Source organism: Saccopteryx bilineata, chromosome 8 (assembly GCF_036850765.1).
Source record: "Saccopteryx bilineata isolate mSacBil1 chromosome 8, mSacBil1_pri_phased_curated, whole genome shotgun sequence".
Taxonomy (NCBI): Eukaryota; Metazoa; Chordata; class Mammalia; order Chiroptera; family Emballonuridae; genus Saccopteryx; species Saccopteryx bilineata.
In genome coordinates this window covers 80,265,178-80,290,383 of record NC_089497.1, presented here as the reverse complement: position 1 = coordinate 80,290,383, position 25,206 = coordinate 80,265,178, and the positions used below count along the sequence as shown (strand labels likewise).

The window sequence follows — 25,206 nt, the reverse complement described above, 5'->3', positions numbered from 1 at the left end:
TTCTATCCTTTCATCAAGACATGGAATCTTTCTAATTTTCATCTCATATCTAAAGGATTCATTATTATTATTATTATTATTATTATTATTATTATTTTAGCGAGCGAGAGAGAGACAGAGACAGAGAGGAAGAGAAAGGAACAGATAAGGACAGACAGACAGAAAGGGAGAAAAATGAGAAACATTAATTCTTCCTTATGGCACCCTAGTTCATTGATTGCTCTTTTATATGTGCCTTGACCTGGGGGGCTTCAGCTGAGCCAGAGACCTCTTGCTAAAACCAGTGACCTTGGACTCAAGCAAGTGACCTTGAGCTTCAAGCCAGTGACCTTTGCACTCAAGCCAGTGACCATGAGGTCATGTCTATGATCCCACGCTTGAGCCAGCAACCTCATGGTCAATGTGGTGAGCCCGTGCTCAAGCCAGCGACCTCTGGGTTTTGAACCTGGGATCCTCTGTGTCCCAGGCCAGTGCTCTATCCACTGCACCACCACCTTGCCAAGCTAAAGGATTCTTATAGTTAATGTGTTTTAAAATAACAATAAAGAACCAAGATTGCAGCAGAGTAGGCAGATGCACAGAGTCCCAGCTCACACCACCAAACTGGATTAAAAATTAATTTAGGAACAATCAGCATGAAAAACCAACTTTGAATTAAAAGAACAGGTCTCAAAAACTAAAGAGCAAAAAGAAGCCACAACAAGCCTGGTAGGGAGCTCCGAGCTGAGTTGGAGGGAGCTCCCCTGCTTCCAGGAATGAAAGTGGGATGAGACTGAGAGCCCAGAAGGGCTGTCATTACAAGGAGAAGAGCAGAGAATATTACTCAGAACCGCTTGCCTGGGGACCTGGGAATGAGGTGTGGGGAGAGAAAGACAGATGGTGATGGGCAGAAGAATGCATGGGATGACCTGAGAAGCTGACTCATCCATTGCAGTGGCGGCCATAGCTGGGGGAGGAGTTAAACCTTTAAAAAGACATAAGCCTAAAGTGGTTCTGGGTGACCCACCTCCAGAAAGCCCTCCAGCTCTAAACACAGCCACAACATACAGTTGAAAACAAAAAGTAGGGAGGAGGGCCAGTAACTCAGGCCTCCATGGAGATCTGAGATATACTTACCCCGACTGAAACGGAGAAAGCAACCCACCCCCAGAGAGAAGCCTGCAGATCGGGCCTTCAGAGTCTCAGGTTATACCAACCTCATTCCTGGATAGAGCTTCAAATAAGCCTCCCACTGAGATCAGTAAACAAGACTACCACTGAGTTAAGAAAACTGAGAAGAAAACAAACAAATCAAGAGGCTCTACTAGGTAAAAATATCACAGCTGGAAGAAGACTACAAGTCATAGAGAATAATGGGTAGGCAGAGAAGCATAAGTCATATGCTCAAACAAGATACATCTTCTGATAAAGTCTTTGATGAATCAGAAGTAATCAAATTACTGGATGTAGAGCATTAAATAATAATTTTAGAATGCTTAAAGATCTCACACCTACAATAGATAGACTTAATGAACACTTCAGTAAAGAAATTGAAAGCATCAAAAAGGGCACAGAAATCATAAAGAAGAACCAGACAGATATGACGAACACAATATCAGAAATGAAGACTACACTGGAAGAAATTAAAAGCAGGCTGGATAAAGCAGAGGATCAAATCAGCAACATAGAAGACAAGGTAAGTGAAACACAGAAGTGGAGCAGCAAAAGGAAAAGAGACTAAAAAAGTCTGAGAGCTCTGTGACAAGCTAAAGAGAAAAAAACATGTGCATCATAGGGGTTCCTGAAGAAGAAGAGAAAGAACAAGGGTTAGAGACCTTGTTCAGTGAAATCATAGCTGAAAATTTACCTAAATAGATGCAGGAAAAAGTCACAAAAGTTCAAGAAGCTCAAAGAATTCCATTAAAGAGAAACCCGAAAAAATCTACACCAAGAGACATCATAATTAAAATACCAAAGTTAAGAGATAAAGAGAAAATATTAAAAGCTGCTAGAGAAAAAAATGCTATCACCTACAAAGGAGTCCTCATAAGGATGACATCCAACTTCTCAACAGAAACACTTGAGGCCAGAAGGAATGGCAAGACATATTCAAAGTATGGAGAACAAAAGCCTTCAACCAAGACAACTTTATCCAGCAAGGCTATCATTTGAAATTGAAAGAGAAATAAAAAGCTTCCCAGACTAAACAAAAAAACTCAAAGAATTCACTACAACCAAACTTATGCTGCAAGAAATGTTAAGGGGCCTGTTGTTAACAGAACAAAGGGGGAAAAGACTATAGTAAAAGTGGAATATAACTTTAAAGAATAAAATGGCAATAAACAACTACATATCAATAATAACCTTAAATTTAAATGGATTAAATGCTCCAATCAAAAGATATAAGGTAGCTGAATGGATAAGAAAACAAGTTCTGTACATATGCTGTCTACAGGAGATGCACCGCAAAACAAAAGATACACATAGACTAAAAGTGAAAAGATGAAAAGAAATATTTCATGCAAATGTAAATGAAAAAAAACCTGGGGTAGCAATAATTATATCTGACAAAATAGACTTTAAAACAAAGACTATAATAAGGAATAAAGAAGGCCACTACATAATGATAAAGTGAGCAATCCAACAGGAAAAGATAACCATTTTATATATATATATATATATATATATACCTAATATAGGAGCACCTAAATATATAAAGCAGATTTTGATGGACATAAAGGGGAGAGATAAACAGCAATACTATAATAGTAAGGGATTTCATTACCCCACTAACATCAATGGATAGATCCTCAAGAAAGAAAATTAACAAAGAAACACCAGAATTAAGGGGTATACTTGATCAATTGGATTTAATAGATATCTTTAGAACCTTCCATGCTAAAGCAACAGAATATACATTTTTTTCAAGTGCTCATGGTACATTTTCTAGGATAGATCACATGTTAGGGCACAGAAGTAGTCTTAACAAATTAAAGAAGATTGAAACCATATCAAGCATCTTTTCTGACCACAATGGCATGAAACTAGAAATCAACTAAAATAGGAAAACTAAAAAACACTCAAACACTTGGAAACTAAACAGCATGTCATTAAACAACTGACTGAATCAACAATGAGATAAAAAAAGCTCAAAAAAACAACTCAACCCTGCAACTAAAAGAACTAGAAAAAGAACAACAAGTAAAGACTAGAGGAAGTAGAAGGAAGGAAATAATTAAGATCAGAGCAGAAATAAATGACATAGAAACTAAAAAAAAAAAAACAATACATAGGAACAAGGAAACCAAGAGCTGATTCTTTGAAAAAGCAAACAAGATTGATGAACCCTTAGCCAGACTCACCAAGAAAACAAGGAAAGGACTCAAATAAATACAATTAGAAATTAGGGTGGAGAAGTAACAATGGACACAGCAGAAATACAAAGGGTTGTAAGAAAATACTATGAAGAACTGTATGCCAAAAAATTAGACAACCTAGGTGAAATGGACAAATTCTTTGAAAAATGTAATCTTTAAAAAATCAATATGGAAGAATCAGAAAACCTAGACCGATTAAAAGAAATGAGATCAAAACAGTTATCAATAAACTCTCAACAAACAAAAGCCCTGGACCAGATTACTTCACAAGTGAATTCTACCAAACATTCAAAGAAGAACTAACTCCTATCCTTCTTAAGATATTTCAAAACAATTCAAGAGGAGGAAAAACTTCCAAGCTTCTTTTATGAGACGAGCATAATTCTGATTCCAAAACCAGGCAAAGACAACACAAAGAAAGAAAACTATAGGCCAATATCCCTGATGAATTTAGATGCTAGAATTTTCAACAAAGTATTAGCAAGTTGGATCCAGCAATACATGAAAAAAATCATACACCATAATCAAGTGGGATTTATTTTGGGGAGGCAAGGCTGGTACAATATTTGCAAATCAATCAATGTGTTTCATCACATAAACAAAATGAAGGAGAAAAACCACATGATAACATCAATAGATGCAGAAAAAGAATTCGATAAAATCCAGCACCCATTTATGATGAAAACTCTCAGCAACGTTGGCCTGACCTGTGGTGGCGCAGTGGATAAAGCGTTGACCTGGAAATGCTGAGGTAGCCGGATCGAAACCCTAGGCTTGCCTGGTCAAGGCACATATGGGAGTTAATGCTTCCTGCTCCTCCCCTCTTCTCTCTCTCTCTCTCCTCTCTCTCTCTCCTTTCTAAAATGAATTTAAAAAGTTAAAAAAACAAACCCAAAAACTCTCAGCAATGTGGGAATACTTGGAACATACCTCAACATGATAAAGGCCATTTATGACAAACCCACAGCCAACATCATACTCAATGGGCAAAAGATAAAAGCAATCTCCTTAAAATTAGGAACAAAGCAGGGGTGCCCCCTTTCACCACTCCTCATTCAATATAGTTTGGGAAGTCCTAGCTACAGCAATCAGACAAGAAAAAGAAATAAAAGGCATCTAAATTGAAAAAGAAAAAAGTAAAACTATCATTTGCTGACAATATGATACTGTACCTAGAAATTTCTAAAGGCCCAATCAAAAAACTTTGGACCTGATAAATGAATTCAGCAAGGTGGCAGGATATAAAATTAATACTCAGAAATCAGAGGCATTTTTATATACCAACAATGATCTGTCAGAAAGATAAATTAAGAAAACAGTCTCTTTCACTATTGCAACAACAACAAAGAATACCTAGGAGTAAATTTAACCAAGGAGGTTAAAGACTTGTACTTAGAAAATTATAAAACATTGATAAAAGAAATCAAGGAAGATACAAATAAGTGGAAGCAGATATCGTGTTCATGAGTAAAAAGAATAAACATCATTAAAATGTCTATATTACCCAAAGCAATTTATAAATTCAATGCAATACCAATTAAAATACCAATGACATATTTCAAAGATATAGAATACATATTCCAAAAATTTGTATGGAACCAAAAAAGAACACAATTAGCCTCAGCAATCTTGAAAAGGAAGAATAAAGTGGGAGGTATCACACTTCCTGATATCAAGTTATACTACAAGGCCATTGTACTCAGAACAGCTTGGTACTGGCATAAGAACAGGCATATAGATCAATGGAACAGAACAGAGAACCCAGAAATAAACCTGCGCTTTTATGAACAATTGATATTTGACAAGGGTTGTGATAGCATACAATGGAGTAAAGACATTCTTTTTAACAAATAGTGTTGGGAAAATTGGTCAGCTACCTGCAAAAAAATGAAGCTAGACCATCAACTTACACCATTCACAAAAATAAACTCAACATAGATAAAAGACTTAAACGTAAGTTATGAAGTCATAAGCATCCTAGAGGAAAACAGGCAGTAAGCTCTCCGACATCTCTCGCAGGAATATATTTGCTGATTAATCTCCATGGTCAAGGGAAATAAAGGACAGTATAAACAAGTGGGACTATATCAAACTAAAAAGCTTTTGCACAGCTAAAGACAACAAGAACAGAATAAAAAGGCAAACCACACAATGTGAGAACATATTCAACAATATTGTCTGATAAGGGGTTAATAACCAATATTTATAAAGAACTTGTAAAACTCAACACCAGGAAGACAAATAATCCAATTAAAAAAGGGGCAAAAGAAATGAATAGACACTTCTCCAAAGAGGACATACAGATGGCCAATAAGCAGATGAAAACATGCTCAACATCACTAATCATTAGAGAAATGCAAATTAAAACCACAATGAGATACCACCTTACATCAGTCAGAATGGCGCTCATCAACAAAACAACACAGAGTAAGTGCTGGCAAGAATGTGGAGAAAAGGGAACCCTCCTGCACTACTGGTAGGAATGCAGACTGGTACAGCCACTGTAGAAAACAGTATGGAGATTCCTCAAAATAATAAAAATGGAACTGCCTTTTGACCCAGCCATCCCACTTTTAGGAAAATATCCCCAGAACACCACATCGATGATTCAAAAAAAGATATGCACCCCATGTTTATGGCAGCATTGTTCACAATATCCAAGATTTGGAAACAGCCCAAGTGTCTGTCAGTGGACTAGTGGATTAAAAATCAGTGGTACATAGATATATACTATAGAATACTAAGGGGCCATGAAAACGAAGGAAATATTACTTTTGCAACAACATGGATGGACATGGTAACTATTATGCTAAGTGAGATAAGCCAGGCAGAGAAAAAAAATATCACATGACTTCACTCATATGAGGAATCCAACTAACAATATGAACTGAGGAACGGAATAGAGACAGAGGCCAGAGGCGGGATCAAAGGATCCAAAGGAAAGCGGACAGAGGGAAAGGGGATGATAGGGTGATAGGATGGGACAAGAGCAGAAAAGCAATTCCTGGAGGGAAGGGAAGAGGGTGTTATGGGGAGGGGGACTGAGGGGATGTACTGGGAACACAGGTAACATTAGAAACTATGTAAACACAACAAATTAATTAAAAAATACAATAAAAAGTGTTTATGTGTTTGATTTTATTCAAACTCTCTTAATAACGTAAAAGAATGTAATTCTTATTTAAGCTTTTCTTCAATAAACAAGTTGTTTTAAAAAAACAAAACCCTTTGTCCATAATTCAGTCTTAGTGTCCTGCTTTTAGTATCTGCTGCCAAAAGTGAACTGTTTGTCAAAGTTCCATTAAACAGAAGGTGAAAAATTAATGAACCACTTACTTCAGATATTTCAAAACTAGTGCAAGTCTGTAAGTTATGCAGAACAACAAATCAAAGATTTGTGTATGTTCAATTATGGTCTAAGGTTCATTCATATTTACCTTTTAAATGCATTTTTTATATATTTAATATAGCATTTTAGAGGTAAAAGGAATGGAGTTATTGATTTTTTATTAACAAATCAATATATCTCAGAGGCGATTTTATTTAGAGAAATAATTTTTTTTAACCCACAAAAGGTAACTTTAGAACAATGTCAATTGGTGAGTTGACAGGGACAGTGGGTTTTGAAAGCCTGTGGTGTTTGTCAGCCAGGGCAGTGCACCTCACTGGGGAGAAAGCATAAACATTTAGCAAGTGTGGGATTCGTAGAATTGTAGTTTATCTGTTAGTTATTATCTCTGCTTCCTTTCCTAAATATTCAGAAAACCATTCAAGTAGAGTCACTAAAACTATTTTTCAAAGAATTCTTGATTCTATCTTTTGTTTTTCCATTAACTAGTTAGCTCCTGTTATGTTCCTGGCAATCTGCTATGCTTTGAGTAACACGCAGTGAGGTAGAAGACTTGGTCTTTGCCTTTAAGGAATTTAGAGTTTAGAGGGAAAAACAAAATATTTTCACACAATGTTAACTAGAAATGCTGAGCGCTAGAAAAAAGGTACAGATATATGACATGAGCAGAGTGTCAGAGAAAGCTTATGGTAAATGAATTGTAAGTCAGGGTCAAACATGTATGATACCTGAGGAACGGCTTAAGCAAGAACGTGGAGGATGGAAATCACAGACTATGTAAGGGGCAGCTAAAGTTTTAGGATAAGATGTATAGAGAGGAACGATGGGAAATAATGTTGGAAATATAATTCTGAGATTGTGCAGGGCCTTGAATGGCAAGCCAAAGAGTTCAATATTTGAACTGGAGAGAGGTGAAATTATGAAACATTTTATGAAGTTTTATTTTGTGTTGGTAATGTGTCAGCACCTAACATCCATGAAAAGTTCAAAATTACAGATTTCACTTTCTCATAAACACCATAATAGCCCCCTATCCATGGTGGATATATTTCAAGAATCCCCAGTGGATGCCTAAAACTGAAAATACCACCAAATCTTATACTGTATATACTATTCATTTTATTCCTATACACACATAACTATCATAAAGTTTAATTTATAAGTTAGGAACAGTAAGAGATTAATAATAACAATAATATAATGAATCATTATAATAATATACTTAAGAACAATTAAGTGAATGTGCTCTCTCTCTCTCTCTCTCTCTCTCTCTCTCTCATAATTGATCGGATAACCAAGACAGCTACTAAGTGACTATCAGGCAGGTAACTCACGCAGCATATAGATGCTGGACAAAGGGGTGATTCACATCCCGGGCAGGATGGAGCAGTATGGTGAGAGATTTCATCATGCTACTCGGAACAGCACACAATTTAAAACTTAATTTTTTATTTCTGGAATTTTGAAATTAATATATTCAGACCTCCAGTTGACTGTGGGTAACTGAAACCTCCAAAAAGTAAAGCAGTGAATAAGGAGAGAGTAAGGTATTTCATTGCCTCATGTACACTAAACGTTGCAGAGGTGATGGCTGAGGGAGAAGGTACGTGCTGGGAGGAGGAGAGGAGGGGGCTACACCAGGCACCAGGGCATTCCCGCTGGTGTGCACACCAGTTATGCCTTGCGATATTTATTTCTATGTCTCCAGGTGCAGCCTGGAGCAGCGGACTCAGGGCTGATCACTTGTGGCTGAGAGCAATTTTCTTGTGGTCTGAAAGTCCCCTTTGGTTTACCACAGCGAGCTGTATTGCTATTAGCATCTTCTTCGTGAACCAGGACCTGACTTATGGGCATGCAACCTGTATACCCTCCAGGACGCCTACGTAGAAGGATCCACACCTAATTCAATGCTCTGCTATTGCCATATTGAGATTCTTCATGCTTTTTGAACAAGCAGTCCCAATTGTCATTTTGCTCTTGTACCTGCAAATGATACAGGCAGTGTCAGTACTAGGACAAGAAAACGGTTAGGAAGCAATGAGCTGCACCGTGGTGAAAAAGCACTGCTGTGCATCCACATGAAAGGGGTGACTAAGTTATGAGAGCCGCAGAGTGCTTATGTAACAAAACCACTTCTAAGCTTGAATCTTCATTTCTTTTTCTCTTCAAAGCCGTGGCTTCTATGGTTGCCACAGGCCTAAGCTAAATATCATTTTTTAGCCTTGTGGTTTTTCAGTCGATAAATTAAGGAAAAACCTATGTAACATATTTTCTCATTTATAATCTGCCTCCTGGAGCCTGGATACCAGTATCATTGAGTTCTGCACCCCCTGTGGTCCTATCAAATTAAATTCTGAGAAAACTTTTGGCAATTATTTTCCCTGTAAAAGTTTGGAAAAATATAGCTCTGTGTTCGCAAACATTATTGGCTGTCTGATCAAGTAATTCTGTTTTGTTTTTCCTTTTCTGTGTCAAGAAAAATATATAAACAGGATAAGGTATCTTTCAGTTCTTTCCTTAAGCACAGTCTAGTTTACTTTCTCCATTCTCTTTACACTGAATACTTGTGTATTTTGCTGTTACTTGTGTTATCATAGCTGTTTACCCTTTTATTTATATTTCATTTTTATTTTCTCAAACTTAGTTAAATATTCCTACAAAGCTTTATTGATAAAGATACGTCGCCTTCTCCCATACTTCTTTTCATGCTTGCTCCTCTCTATCTCCCAAAAAGGAATACTTTCAACATTTTTAGTTATTAACTATTTTTTTTATATTTACCTCCTTGTGTCTCAAGAGCATTTTAAAGAGTTAAATGCACATTTCTGTTTTACCCATGACACTGACTGGCCCGTGGGGGACAGGACTTCATTTTCTCTCACTAGGTTCCATGTACCTTCACCCGGGACTCTTCCTCTTTCATTGTTTTTGTACATAATATTATCAATTCTGTGTTAAAGTGCCATGGTTTATATTATTATGACTATGTATTATTTGGATCCCATGATGATTACATTTCTTTCTTGAAAAGTTTTACTCCTGTTGAAGCTAATTTCTGTCTCATTTTATAGATTTCATATTTTACTTTGAATAATATCTAGAAATTCTTCAGATGCTAACTCTATGATCTTATTGTAAATATTCTCACAATACATTAACATATCTCCAGTATTTTTATTATTTTTGTCTCCCTGGAGAATTCTATCTCAAGCACCTGACCTGCTACTCCTATCCTCACCAGGTCTGCTGCCCCTATTTCATTTTGACATTGTTCTTGGATGAGAGTGTCCACTTAAGAGTGACAAAATTAATTAGATTGATTTGAAATTCTATGTATGGATGTAATTTACTGACTGATGGGTTTAACATAGGGCGTCTTGGATGAGTTATTTTATTGGTAGACTTCCAAATTTTTTGAAGGGACAGAGACATAGAGAGACAGAGAGAGGGACAGATAGGGACAGACAGGCAAGAAGGGAGAGAGATGAGAAGCATCAATTCTTCACTGCAGCACCTTAGTTGTTTATTGATTGCTTTCTCATATGTGAATTGGTGGGGGGCCTACAGCAGACCAGTGACCCCCTCCTCAAGCCAGCGACCTTGGGCTTAAGCTGATGAACCTTGTTCAAACCAGATGAGCCAGCGCTCAAGCCAGTGACCTTGGGCTTAAGCTGATGAACCTTGTTCAAACCAGATGAGCCAGCGCTCAAGCCAGCGACCTTGGGCTTAAGCTGATGAACCTTGTTCAAACCAGATGAGCCAGCGCTCAAGCCAGCGACCTTGGGCTTAAGCTGATGAACCTTGTTCAAACCAGATGAGCCAGCGCTCAAGCCAGCGACCTTGGGCTTAAGCTGATGAACCTTGTTCAAACCAGATGAGCCAGCACTCAAGCCAGCGACCTTGGGCTTAAGCTGATGAACCTTGTTCAAACCAGATGAGCCAGCGCTCAAGCCAGCGACCTTGGGCTTAAGCTGATGAACCTTGCTCAAACCAGATGAGCCAGCGCTCAAGCGGTGCCCTCGGGGTTTCGAACCTGGGTCCTCCGTGTCCCAGTGCTCCATCTACTGTGCTGCCACCACCTGGTCAGGCTAGACTTCCAGGTTTTAAGTATGTTTATATATTCTCCATTGAACTAGTCATACTTACTAAAAGCAAATTTGTTGTTGTTGTTGTTGTTTTAACTGGAAAGAAGGATTCTGGACTCCAAGAGAGTAAAACATCTGAAGAGACCTCGCAATCATAACACCATCCCATTTTAAGTATGAAACTCACTATGCACGCTCTTTCGTATCTGCTCATCATCCTACTTTTAGTTTTGAAGTAGAGGAAGGAATAGATGTTGTCACATTGAAAGGATGAGTAAAGGGTACAGAAGAAGAGTCTTTCCCTTCACAGTCAGAGTATCATGAAGTCCTCCTGGTTCGAGCCCCTCCTTTAATAAGTAGCTGGTGTTGTCAATCCCTACAGCATTTTGGGTTCTGTACTACAAACTGCATTGCTTTTCAGCTTCCTGACTCCTGTTGGCTTAGGTTCTGGTCTCCTTGGTTGTTATATCAATTGACAGTCTTTCATCTGCTTTACAGCTTATAGATTCTTATTGTTCTCTCTTTTATTCTCTTGGCCCTGTGGATTTATGCTTTTTTCATTCCTTTATTCATTTGAGTGGACAATGGAAGTAAGTGTGTGTGTACAATCTGCTATCATTAACTAAGATACATAATAATAGTATTTAGACTGAATTTTTATTGAGTACATCAACTCATTTTTAATATCTAGACAGAGTATAACTAAGAAGTAAACAAATGAGCAAAATAAACTTAACCACTCATCATTTGAATACTTATTACAAAAAACTTTTCTTCAAGTGTTTTCAATTTCTTTTGACAAAGGATTCTGTCTCTTTCTCTTTTGAATACAGCTGGAAGCTTTAGGCAGAACCGACCAAACCTGACCTCCCTGCTAGTACAGCCCATCTCAGCGGCACTCGTTGCAAAACTGATCTCTCCTTTGGAAGGTGGAACCAAAAACAGTGTCTGTAGCCCTCTAGAACTTCCACATCACGGTAACACATTTAATATCTTTCTGTGTGTCTTGTAGTTTTTGTAAGAACCATGATCATTTTTAATCTTTTAAATTGATGTGTTTAGAATTGTGCTTTTAAAACACCATTTATTTTTTATGAGGTGAGCATTTATCTTCTCTGGCATATTAAGGGACATTTTCACAAGGTAATTTTGATGAAGACTGAGAGTTGCTCAAACTGAGAGACTGAAAAAAAAGAAGAGATACATTTTCAATGGCAACAAAGAAAAGCAGCTTTACAAATAAAGCATTTTGTACTTTCATGAAAATCTGCTTAACAGAGCTCCCCAGTTTCAGCTTCAGCAGCCCAGCTGCCTGCCAAGATTCAGTGGATAGCAGTCAGCTATCTGGGGTATGAAGTCCTTTGGTAGAAAGCATTAAAGTCTAATTCCTGCTATTGACTAAAAACAATCCCTCTGTCTTGACGCATCGTTGCCCGAGAGATGCTTCTTGTGCTGCCGTGCAGTTTGTCAGGCCTGTTTGGAGCACATAGAATCAAACCAAACTCGGTGAGCCACCTGTGGTGGGGGAAAGCCATGGCTGCCTCCTACTTCTGCCCCCGGCCTCAGCATTAGAGTTCTAAAGAAGAGATTCTCTTTACATATTGTTAAATGTGAGTCTAGTCTCTGTGAAGTTCAACTTGAGTGGCTCTGTTTTTATGTCCTGACCTGGAGGCTTAACTACCCTTGTGTTAGCTCATGTTTTTCTCTTGACAACAAAAGCATTAAAATATTGTTTTGAAGGAGCCTAGGCTTACCCTCTGGTAGAGACATAGCTTTTCAAAGTCCTATAGAATGAGAGCTTCCTAAACTGGTTATTGATTGAGCAAAGTGGGAATTATAGATAAAGATGATATGTCTATGTCCTCAAAGTGAAGAAGCCCTTAAAAAGTTTTTATTTTTGTTTTGTTTTTTACTATTCTGAGTCCACAAATTGATCATGGGCTCTATTTATTAAAATATATAATTGACATTGTAATAATAGGTTAGTTGTAAGGAAAGCACTGGACTTCCAAAAGTCTAGTTTTAAGCCCACATTTAATTAATTGATTCAGTAAATATTCAGATCCCTTCCATGTTCCTCCCAGTATCCTGTCTTCAATGAACTGATAGCCCCCATGCTAGCACCATATGCCATCTCCCTGCTGGGAGTCTCTGTGTTTCCATCTACAAAAGGATATCTACGTTCCAGCACCTCAAGTTGTTCTGAGAATTAAATAATTCTATACATCTCAGTACTTTTGTATACGGTAAAGTGTTATGTTAACAACTGTATTCCTTATCAAATAACTATATCAATGTCCTCCACATGTGATAAATGTCTACATAACAACAACATAGCTGAGTGAAATAGCACTCTTCTGCTATATCTCTATAATTATTTAACAAAATATGTGAAACTTAGAAGAATTATTGAGATATATAGTGAAACCTGTTTATACCTCTAGTGTTAAAGAAGCAACAGGTCAGCCTGCTTTCCAACGAATTAGGATATATCAACTTTTTCTCATGGATATATTAATTGCCATTGGTTTTAGAAAACTTCAGGCAGGGATTTATTTAAATTGAAATGATATTTCATGTTATAATGGGTACTTCTTTCATCATTTGTAATACAAAGTATTACATTATATTTTTCAAATACTGATTGAGCAGTCTTAGTGAGTTGTTAAATTTAAATTAGTCTTAAATACAGTATAATGGCTTTTTACCTCAATATTTTGGACAATAATACTAATGATACAGCCAAGGTAATCAACTTTTAAATTTTTTCATAAACACACTAATTGCTCACTATGATATATGTCAAAGTAGAACATGAAAAAGATACAGAATGAGATACTTTATTTTTGAACAATGAGATCAATGCATATAGTTTATCAATTAAAGAATAGTTTAAAGTATATTATCATTATACCTTATTGTTAAATGTTCTAAGTATAGTCATGAGCATTAGTGTAGGAAAATCTTCATTCAAAAGTTTAGACAAAAGTGCATTAGATATGTGTGCAAATTAACTAATTGTTTATTTTACCTATTTAATCCCATATAAACACTGAATTAGAATTCTCTAAAGTCTGGGCATTTGCTTTCTTAGCATTCATCTGCCCCTTTCCCATTTTGAACTAATCCCAACATTTTTCAGCAATATAGTATGAGTAGGTTTGACATCATCTTAAGCTATAGAAACACATCCTGATTAGTTCAAGTTTCTCAAGTTTCTGGGCATACTACATCAAGCATATTATAGTTATTGGTTTATATCTAAGTCTAGCCATACAAGGCCTAGACTCCGTTTTTAGATTTTGAGCAATGACTTACTTCTAACACTAGATCTGAACAAGAAAGCATGCAGCCTTGAGATCTTTTGGTAGATTTTTTTGGGACCTTGAGAGCATAGCCTTACCTAAGAATGGAATCAAGAAAGGTACAAGTAAATAATAGGAAGGGCAAATAAGAAAGAGAAACAGAGAGTGAGCAAGAGAGGGAAGGAGGAGGGAAAGAAGGAGATTAACAGAAGAAAGAAAGAGAGAATCTTCTCCACATCATTTTAGTTATAAAACTTTGTCTGAAGCCAAACCTAAACTGGCCATTTATATGAGCCAATACAAACCTCCCCCCTTTTCAGTCAAATTATATTAGATTTTCCATTTATGCAACCAAAAGTTACTTAATTAACACAGACCATAAAACCTCAAATAAAAGAATTATCTATACCCATGAAATAGGCTCAGCAAAGTGAAGTAGAGAGTGTGGCATTTTTATAAAATGCACTGAGATAACTGAAAATTATATGAGGCATAGAAATATATATATATATATATATATATATATATATATATATTTGCAGATTGTTTTGCACTGACTAGATAACTAAAGTTTTACTCTATATCATTTTTCATAGTTGTACATTTTGTAGGTCTTATTTATTGGTCTTATGGTGGTCAATCTTTGTCCTTCAGAATCAACTAAAACATGGAAATTTAAATGATCAGATATCAGTCTGAGCTTCTGGTTAAAAACCATGAGTATATTTAAAAACAGAGAGGAGAAGTATAGAAATCTATTAGTGTAATTTAAGGTGGAAATATAAATGCATTAAAACAATTTAATGTTTTATGAATCACTTTTGATGAATAGAAAAATAACTGTTTCTAAGTTGCATAAGACAATGTCGTCAATGATGATATAAGTTTTATGTAAGTAAATTTGAGTCATATATCCTCATATGTATATACATATAATGTATATACATACATACCTATAGTTACTATTTTCTATTCAAAATTTTATATATTCTTTAATAAAAGACTATTTTAATTAGAATATCTACTGATGTTTATAATATTTACATATTTCAAAGATTTATATTTTTAATTTTTTGACAGCTACTTGAAAGTCCACATTATCATTTATTGAACAGAATTTTAAAATGATATATTGAATATATTATCTACAAGTTGTTGTTATATTAATATTTATCAGCAAGTAGTTTATTTTACCTTTTCAGGAAATATCCATTAACAAGAAATATAAATACAGTTGAATCCAGCATAACTTTTTTTTGTTACATATAAAACCAATCAACCTATTCGGTCCAAATGAGGATACCTCATAAGATGGAATAATAATAATTTTAAAATAATTCTAAAATTGTTTTAGACAAGGGTAGGCTTTATTAAATTACAGCCATCAACATGGAAGAAAATACCTAGAAAAACAGAGTATAAAAATTTTTTAGATAAGTTTTATATAGCATACATGTAGATATGGTGCCACATTTTTTTTGACAGAGATAGAGAGTCAAAGAGAGAGACAGATAGGAAGGGGAAAAGATGAGAAGCATCAATCTTTTATTGTGGCTCCTTAGTTGTTCATTGATTGCTTTCTCATATGTGCCTTGACTGGGGGCTCCGGCAGAGTGAGGGATCTGTTGCTCAAATCAGAGACTTTGGGATCAAGCCAACGACTTTGGGCTTCAAGCTAGCAACCTTTGAGCTCAAGGTAGTAACCATGGGGTCATATCTATGATCTCATGCTCAAGCCAGCAACCCCATGCTTAAGCTGGTAAGGCGAGGAGCCACAGTACATATGTGATAAATCCCTTAGAGCATAGCCCTATCTTTATATTTCGATGATACTTTTTCTTCACAATGTACTAACATTGTTTTTTATTAACTTAGAAACTGCCCAAGACTCTTCAAAGACTTTCTAATTCTGTATCCTGGTATTTTCTTCAATAATCAAGTTTTTCTCATTATTGTTCTACTCAGTGTTACCACATATGTCTTGCATATTTGTGTTTCTATGTTTAAAATCCAACTATTCCATAAAGCTCAGTGCCAATGCCATCTTCTCCATAAAAAGCCCTTCAGGATTCTACTTCAGTTGGAAGTAGCCTCTCCTGACTCTGCCATGTTTGGGCACTTACATGCTACTTGGCATCACAGTATGATTCTGAGGTAGATTATAAGCTACTTGGGTTTTCTTTAGAACATATTGTTTCACTTTGTTTTTATATGATTTCTATTCTTTGAGGTCTTCTTTTTGGTTCCAGAGAAAAAATATGTATTGTATTCTATGGTTGTCAGGTATAGAATTCTATATATATATGTTCATTTAGACTAAATTCCTAATCAGGGCATTCAAATATTTTTTTTCTTATTTTTAGTGAGAGGAGGGGAAGCAGAGACAGACTCCTGTATGTCCCCGACTAGGATCCACCTGACAAGCCCATAGGGGGGCAATGCTCTGCCCATCTGGGACCCTTGCTCCATTGTAAATGGAGCCATATTTTAGCACCTGACAGGGAAGTCATGGAGCCATCCTCAGGGCCTGGGGCCAACTCACTCCAGTCGAGCCATGGCTGCAGGAGTGGAGGAGAAGAGAAAGAGACAGAAAGAGAGAGAAGCGAGAGGGGCGAGGGTGGAGAAGCAAATGGGTTCTTCTCCTGTGTGCCCTGGCCGGGAATCAAACCGAAATCCACACACTGGGCCAATGCTCTACTGCTGAGCCAACTGGCCAGGGCTAAGTAATTTAAATATTTTATATTATATTATTAGTTTTAAAATCTCTTACTATGAGTATAGATTTGTCTATTTGACCCTATAGTTCTGTCAATATTTGATTTATATATTTAAGGTTCATTTCTTAGGTGTTTTTAAATTTAAATATATCATATATTCCAGGTTAGTCAAATATAAGGCTTTTCTTAAATTTGATTTGATATTAATTTAGCTACTTGTAATACACCACATCAACAAAACAAAGGAAAAAAATCATATGATCCTTTCAATAGATGGATAAAATGCATTCAGTAAGATACAACATCCGTTTATGTTTAAAACACTCACTGAAATGATTATAAAAGAAAAGTATCTTAAAATAATAAAGGCCATATATGGCAGACCATCAGCCAATATTACACAAATAGTAAAAAACTGAAAGGTTTTCCTCGAAACTCAGGAATAAGATGAGATTGTCCACTATTTACACTCTTACTCAACATAGTACTAGAAAACTCAGCCAGAGCAGTCAGTCAAGAGAAAGAAAGAAAGAAAAGGCACCCATATTGGGAAAAAAGAAGTAAAGGTATAATTTTTTGCAGATGACATATTCCTTTATATAGAAAACTACAAAGACTCCACTAAAATACTATTAAAACAATAAACAAATACAGTAAAGTTTCAGGATACAGAATCAATATACCAAAGTCTACTGCTTTCCTATATGCCAATAATGAAACTTCAGAAAATGAATTGAAAAAAAACCCCAATTTATTTTACAATAAAAAAGGACACACCAAAAAATATACGATAATACCTAGGAATAAATTTAACAAAGGATATGAAGGTCTTATATACTGAAAACAACAATGTATCATTAAAAGAAATTGAAAAATACACAATAAAATGTGAGAATATTCCATATTCATGGATCAGAAGAATTAATATAGTTAAAATGACCACATTAACCAAAGCAATATGTAAATTTAATGCAATCTTCATTAAAATTCCAATGTCATTTTATAACAAAATTGAACAAAAAAATCACCAAATTTGTATGGAACCATATTCCCCTGAATAGCCAAAGCAATCTTGAGGAAGGAAAATTAAGCCAGAGGTATCACACTACCTGGTTTCAAATTACTACAGAGCCACAATAATCAAAACAGCATGGTATTGGCAGAAAAACAGACATACAGACCAATGGAACAGGATTGAAAGCTCAGAAATAAAACCACATAGATATAGAAAATAATCTTTAACACAGAGCCAAAACACACAATGGAGACAAAAAAGCCCCTTCATAAATCAATAAATGGTGCTGGGAATATTAGAAAACCACATGCAATAGAATAAAACTAGACTACAGTTTACCCCCATGCACAAAAATTAACTAAAAATGGATCAAAAACTTAAATATAAGATATGAAACAATAAATTAGATAGATGAAATCATAGATACTAAACTTATGGACCTTGGCTGTAGAGAACATTTTCAATTTGACCCCAAAGGCTAAGGAAGTAAAGGCAAAAATAAATGAATGGGATTATATCAAATTAAAAAGCTTCTGCACATTAAATATAAAAACTGACAACAAAAAAAGTCAGCCAACCAAATGGGCGATGATATTCACAAACAGTTACTCCGATAAGGGGCTAATTCCAAAATATATAAAAAAACTAATAAAACATCAAAAAACAATCTAATTAAAAAATGGAGTGAGAATCAAACAGATATTTTTCCCATGAAGACACACAAACAAACATATATGAAAAGATGCTCATCTTTACTACCTATTAGGAAATGCCAATTAAAGCTACAGTGGGATACCACCTCACTCCTGTTAGATCAATTATTATCAACAAGACAGATAATAAATAGTGTTGCAGAGGCTGTTGAGAAAAAGGAACCCTCATTCACTGTTGATGGGAAAGTAAATTGGTACAGCCATTATGGAACACAGTATAGTGATTCCTAAAAAAATTAGGAATAGATTTACCATATGACTCTGCAATCCCTCTACTGGGTATCTACCCAAAACACTTGAAAATATTGGTATGCAAAGAGACATGTGACCCCATGTTCATTGCAGCATTATTCATGGCGGCCAAGACATGGAAACAACCAAGTGTCCCTTGATAGAAAACTAGATAAAGGAGATGTGGTACATATATACATATATACATATATACTCAGTCATAAGAGATAATAACATACTGCCATCTATGACAAGATGGATGAAACTTGAGAATGAAATACTGAGTGAAATAAGTAAGTCAGAAAAAAGCTAATAACTATGTAATAACACTAATATGTGGGATATAAAACTGAGACTCATGGACGTAGATAACAGAAGTGATTACCAAGGGGAGGGGAGAAAAGAGGGACAAATATCTAGTTATGGGAAATGATTTAACTTGGGTGATGGGCTCACAACGCAATCAACAGTTTAAATGCTATAGACATGTTTACCTGATACCTATGTACTCTTATTGATCAATGTCACCAATTAAATTTAATTTCTAAATTAAAAAATTAGCTACACTAGCATTTTTTAGTTAATAATTTATGCTATATCTTTTAATATCAACCTTTCTGTATCTTATTCTTTTAACATACATTATGAATAACAACTAATTTTTATTTTATACAATCAGAACATATTTTAACTGGAGAAACTGGTCTATTACATTTAATGTGATTTCTGTTGCATTTATGCTTTTTTTTCATCTAAATTCGGGGTTTTTTTTATACTACATTGTATGTTCTCCTTTTGTTTTATTTGTTCTCTTTAGATTTAGATTTTTATTATTATGTTTCTCCTTGTACTATTTTAGAAGGTATAAATGTTTTTTTGTAATTCTTTTAGAGTTATTCTAGACACATAACTTCTTAGTTATTTCTTGTTCCTGCTCTGCTTTGTGCCAACTAACTTTCTTTGTACTCCCTTGGAAGGGAATGGTGAGTGCCGACTTTAGGGTTCCTACTTTATGGAGAAAGTATCTCTTTTCAGAACAAGTTTCTTCTTTCTAACTTGGGCAGGCCAGTGTTTTTTCTCCTGACCTTTGCGTCTTATGAAGCCATCAAGATTAAAAGTTCTCCAGCTTCAGTAAATTCTCTCAGGTTGAAATCAGCTTTATGCTTCATTTATCTGAGTTCCTGTCACAACCTGAATTTTACCTAGCAAGTTCTTATATTTTTGCTAGTTCTTAGATACTGTTAGCAAGACATGTTTTACATGTTATTCTGATTTTTAAATTATTTCCAGTTAGAGGGTTGGTCTAAATATCGAAACTCATAATATTACAAGAAAAGGAAACTTTCTCCTCTCCAAACATTTATTTCCTGGTAACACATATTAATGACTCAGTGAATATGTCCAAATTGGTCAACAATAAACTAGGTTGCCATTAAGAAATCAATGGTACACTAAAAATGTACAATTCAAGCGAGTTTAGTAAAGGACCTATACACAAGTCAGGGTAGGTAAAAGGTAACAGAAAAGGAATGGTGACTACCATGAGGCTAGTAATTGTTATTACCTGTAAATGTGAAGGGACAGGAAGAGAACATAGTTATAGGAACTGTCAAATCCTTGAGTTGTAGGAGAGGACAATCTAACAAGAGCTGTGAATTTTAAAGAATGCAGTCACTGTCAACAATTTGCCAGACTGGTAGGGTGATGAAAAATAATCTTTGTGTTACAACCTGCTCTTTCCTTGCTGATGCCTTCCATTGGTCAAGTGCAACCTGAAACCAAGGGGAAAGATGCCAGGGAGATGTGCTCCACAGAGGTCAGGTCTGCTGGGGCACAGGGGTGGGTGAAGAGTGAAAGTAGATATAGATGGACAGGTGGAAAATATGCAGCGTAAGTAGTGCTGTAGGTCATTAGTCTTCTGACTAATTTGGTAATGCGTGTTTTGTAGAATGGTTTGGTAAAGAGAGATGGAAAATCTATTAATCAATTTTTACTCTTAATAAGAAGTACAAAGACAGTAAAAGTTATTTTTTCTGGCATTGATATACAGTGATACCTTGGTTTTCATCCGTCCAAAAACAATTGGCAAAATCGGAAACAGACAAAAACCGAGGCAATTATTTCCACATGAATCATTGTAAATCCAATTAATTCTAGACACTCCAAAATACATACCTAAAACACATTTTATAGAGAATAAATGTAGTGTTTAATACTAAAAACAATAAGAACTTAAAATAAAATGAATATAAAAGACTAATATAAAGAATAAATAAACATTTAACATGGCATTTATCTTTTTTTACATACATTTTAAAATTGAAAAACGCAAAACAAACACATTGCATCAAATACTGTATACACAGTAATCACTTACATGTAATTGTAGTATTAACATTCTCAATCAATTAAAAAAACACAAAAACACTGGAAAGCAATGGGATTGTTTGGCTAGATGGGTGGGGTGATGCTCACCCAAGGAGAAACTTAATGCCCACTGAGCAGGAGAATGCATGGGTCCTCCTTTGTTTTCGCAAAATTAGCAGCAAGGTCACCTGGGCAAAGCAACGAAATCCGAGGCAACCTACAAATATCAAGAAAAATATTTTACGGAAAAAATTAAAACCAAAACTGACGATAACCGATGTCAACGAAAACCGAAGCTTTACTGTGTGTGTGTGTGTGTGTGTGTGTGTGTATTTTTTTTATTTAGTGAGATTAGGGGCGGCAGAGACAGACACCTGCATGCACTCCAACTGGGATCCACTTGGCAAGCGCACTAGCTGGCAATGCTCTGCCTATCTAGGGCTGTTGCCATCCTCAGCACCCGAAGTCAACTCACTGGAGCCAGTCAAGTCATGGCTGCTGGTGGGGAAGAGAGAGAGAGAGAGAAAGGGGAAGTGTGGAGAAGCAGATGGTCGCTTCTCCTGTGTGCCGGGACCAGGAATCGAACTCAGGACTTCCACACGCCGGGCCAATGCCCTACCACTGAACTGGCCAGGGCCAAAAACATTGTTTTAAAGTGAAGTTCACAAAGCAAGGAATACCACTCTCACTGTCCTATTCCACACTGCACTGGCATCTGTTCCTTGAAAAGATGTCAAAAACAGTAAGTCCAAGCTATAAAATGTAAAAGACATAAATAAAACTATCTCTTTTTGAAAAGTAATTTTTTACATTGAAACTAAGAACATAAAACCCTATATATGAACTATTAGAACCTCTAGGAGACTAATAAGAAAGCTCATAGTAAGGCCAAAATAAAAAATTAAATGACACGCATTTTTACACAATAAATAAAGTATACACGTAACATTTTGTTAAGAGAGAAACTGTAAAAATAAATTTAATAACAATTTTGTAAAACTTTTATGGAGAAAAAGTAAAGCCTTATTAAAGGACATAAAAACAACTGCAATATAGAGGCATAACATGTTCATGGAAAAAAGAATCAATATAATTTCCACAAATGGGTCCATTAAATTAACGCAATTCTAATAAAATCCTGAAATGTCTTTTCATGATATGATAAATTAATATATAAGTTCATATAAAAATAATTGTCCATAAACATTTCCAAATGGAATAAAAATTGGATGATTATGATGATGATGAAGATGATGATATTAGAAGACCCACCATTTTATTCATTATAAAATTATGTTAATTTAAACATATAATAGCAGCTTACTTAATACCTCAGTAAATTACCTGAGAATAATTGGCTAGCCATAAGGCAGAGGTAAGGTAAATATCTACTTCATAACAGATTCTAGCTGGATTAAATATACAAATTTAAAAATTCAGCTTTAAAATATTTGAAGAATGTTTTCTTTCTTCAGAATAAGAAAACTACCCTAAATAAAACTAGCATAATGCCCCCCAAATATTCAAAATAAGCATGGATAAACTTGACCATATTAATATTTTATAATGTAATAAATATAAAGAAAATAAAAATCACAGATTGAAAAATATTTATAATACATATAATTAATATAGAATAATATTCAAATTAAAAACCCCACAGAAATACCTAAATGATATACAAAGAAAAAGTCAAAGAATATAAATAAGAAACCAGAATTATTCATATATTTATGAAAAGTTGCTGAACTTCCCTAGTAAGCAAGGCAATGCAAAATAAAACTGATATTTATTCACATTAAAATGTCAAAATTTAAAAGTCTGTGGAACAATTTCTACATACCTAATTAAAGTTAAAGCTACTAATACTATAATTCAGAAATTCTACTTCTAGTTATTTATTTAAAAACATGTGACACATATGCACAAGAAATGTGAAATGTTTTTTGCCACAACGTAATATTGAAAATTTATAAATGACCTCACTAATACTCAGTACAGAGTATAAAATGAACTGTGGTTGATTCTACAACGAAATACTTCTGAAGAGTTAAAATGAATGTTACAGCTCTCCGTTTACTTTTATAAAAATTATGAAAAATATAATGCAAAGTAATAAAAAGCCACATAATATGTATAAAATGGCATAGCCTTTAAAATAATTGAATGTTTGTGTCTTTTTCTGTGCCTATGCCTATGTCTACCTATCTGCTTATCAATCCATCAATCTATCTATATCAATATAACAAAAGCTACAAATAATTAACTTCAAAATAACAACTAATCTATTAAATCTTATTTATTTGCTCATTGGAAAAGGATATTGATGAAGGAAATATAGTAAAGTAACATGTAAAAACTAGATGTGGATTATCATTGTATAGTGTATTATTTTTGGTTCTTTTATATATGAGGAATAGCTCATAATTTTTAAGAAATGAGTCTTACAATGAGAGATGATTTATTGTTCAAATAAAAATGTTATTTATACGAAGACCTGGCTTTGAGTCCCAGTTTTTCTTCTGTGTGCTTCATTCAATAAATAAAAATAATAGAAGATATTTAACTTGATGGTTCAAGAATTATTGAGATACAATGAAAATTAGTGTATGTGTGGAAAATGGCTATTAGAAATTTTAAGGCATCTATTAATTTAAAGAAATTTTTCAAAGAGTATATTACATATTTGTATTAATCATATATGAATATTTGTATATATTATAAAGTTGTTTTTCATGCTGAATTACAGAAAAATATAGTAATATTGAATCTTAAAAAAAAAACAAAATTCTTCATCTATTTCAAACTCAAAAATAAGCTGGAAAGATTTTAAAATCTATGTAGTAAGGACTCTTTTACCTAATGTTCACTTATCTGGACTATTTGGAACAAATTTAGAATAAGGAATTAAACAAATATTAAAAACAAACATGAGTCCAACTATGTGACATTTTTGAAAAGGCAAAAACATGAAGACCTTTAAAAGATCTGTGGTTGCCAGGGGCTCAGGAAGGAGGGGGGAAGGGAAGATAAATAGGTAAAGTACAGGAGATGTTTTAGGCAATGAAATGATTCTGTATGGTGTATATGATTACTATTCTGTAATGTTGGGTGCATGTCATTGTGCATTTGCTACCAATTGTAACAGTGTACAACACAAAGTATGCAACCTCATAGAAGCTATGGAATTCAGTAATAATGTATTAATATTGGCTCATGAATGGCAACAAATATATCACACTGATGTATAAAATGTTAGTGATTGGAGCAGGGGAAAAGATATTTGGACACTACTTTTTCTTAATTTTTTAAAAATCTGAAACTGCTCTAAAAAGCAAACTATATTAATTTAAATAAAAGAAAATTGCATATCATCTAAATTAAAAGACAATCCTCAAGCTCTAAACAAATTTCCTTTTTCTATATATGAGACACTCGTATTCTCTCAGGGCCTTTTTATACTTGTTTTAGTTATAATTGTAACAGATTCATTGTACTGATTTTCCATTTAAGTTGTTAGTAGCATATTTTCAAGGAAGAAGCAAATTATTCTCATGATAATTTTCATCTAACACCAGAAATGGCATTTGAAGGCTTGTCAGTACTACAACATGTCTATTTTGAATTAGCTGCTTTGTTACTGCCTCCCATCCACCTCGCCCCACTACTACCACCCAGCTGCCCTTGAACCTCCTCTAGAAACTCCCTGATTTACAGAATCCATTAAACACAACATGTTACCACCAAAGGTCTTCAAAGACTGCTTCAAGGCTTCAAAGATTCCTTTAACCCTTCCACATGGGTGTCTTTCCACTGTTACCAAATTTTTGAATATCAAGCATGAACAGAAATATTCAATGAGGCAGAGCAGTTGATGAAGATTTAAAACAGGGGTCCCCAAACTACGGCCCGCGGGCCGCATGCAGCCCCCTGAGGCCATTTATCCGCCCCCCCCCCCCCCCCCCCCCCCCCCCCCCGCCGCACACCCGGAAGGGCACCTCTTTCATTGGTGGTCATTGAGAGGAGCATAGTTCCCATTGAAATACTGGTCAGTTTGTTGATTTAAAT

The 25,206-nt window shown here is 35.0% G+C and overlaps 1 protein-coding gene across 6 annotated transcripts in view; it reads left to right on the top strand.

The window, feature by feature from the left end:
* NAALADL2 (N-acetylated alpha-linked acidic dipeptidase like 2) overlaps positions 1-25,206 on the top strand; it is a 1,182,199-nt gene that overhangs the window by 745,038 nt on the left and 411,955 nt on the right. For all 6 annotated transcript variants that reach the window (XM_066241017.1, XM_066241013.1, XM_066241011.1 and 3 more), the window contains one exon: positions 11,624-11,767. In XM_066241017.1, the coding sequence (XP_066097114.1) occupies positions 11,624-11,767 (144 nt within the window). The remainder of the gene's footprint in view (positions 1-11,623; positions 11,768-25,206) is intronic.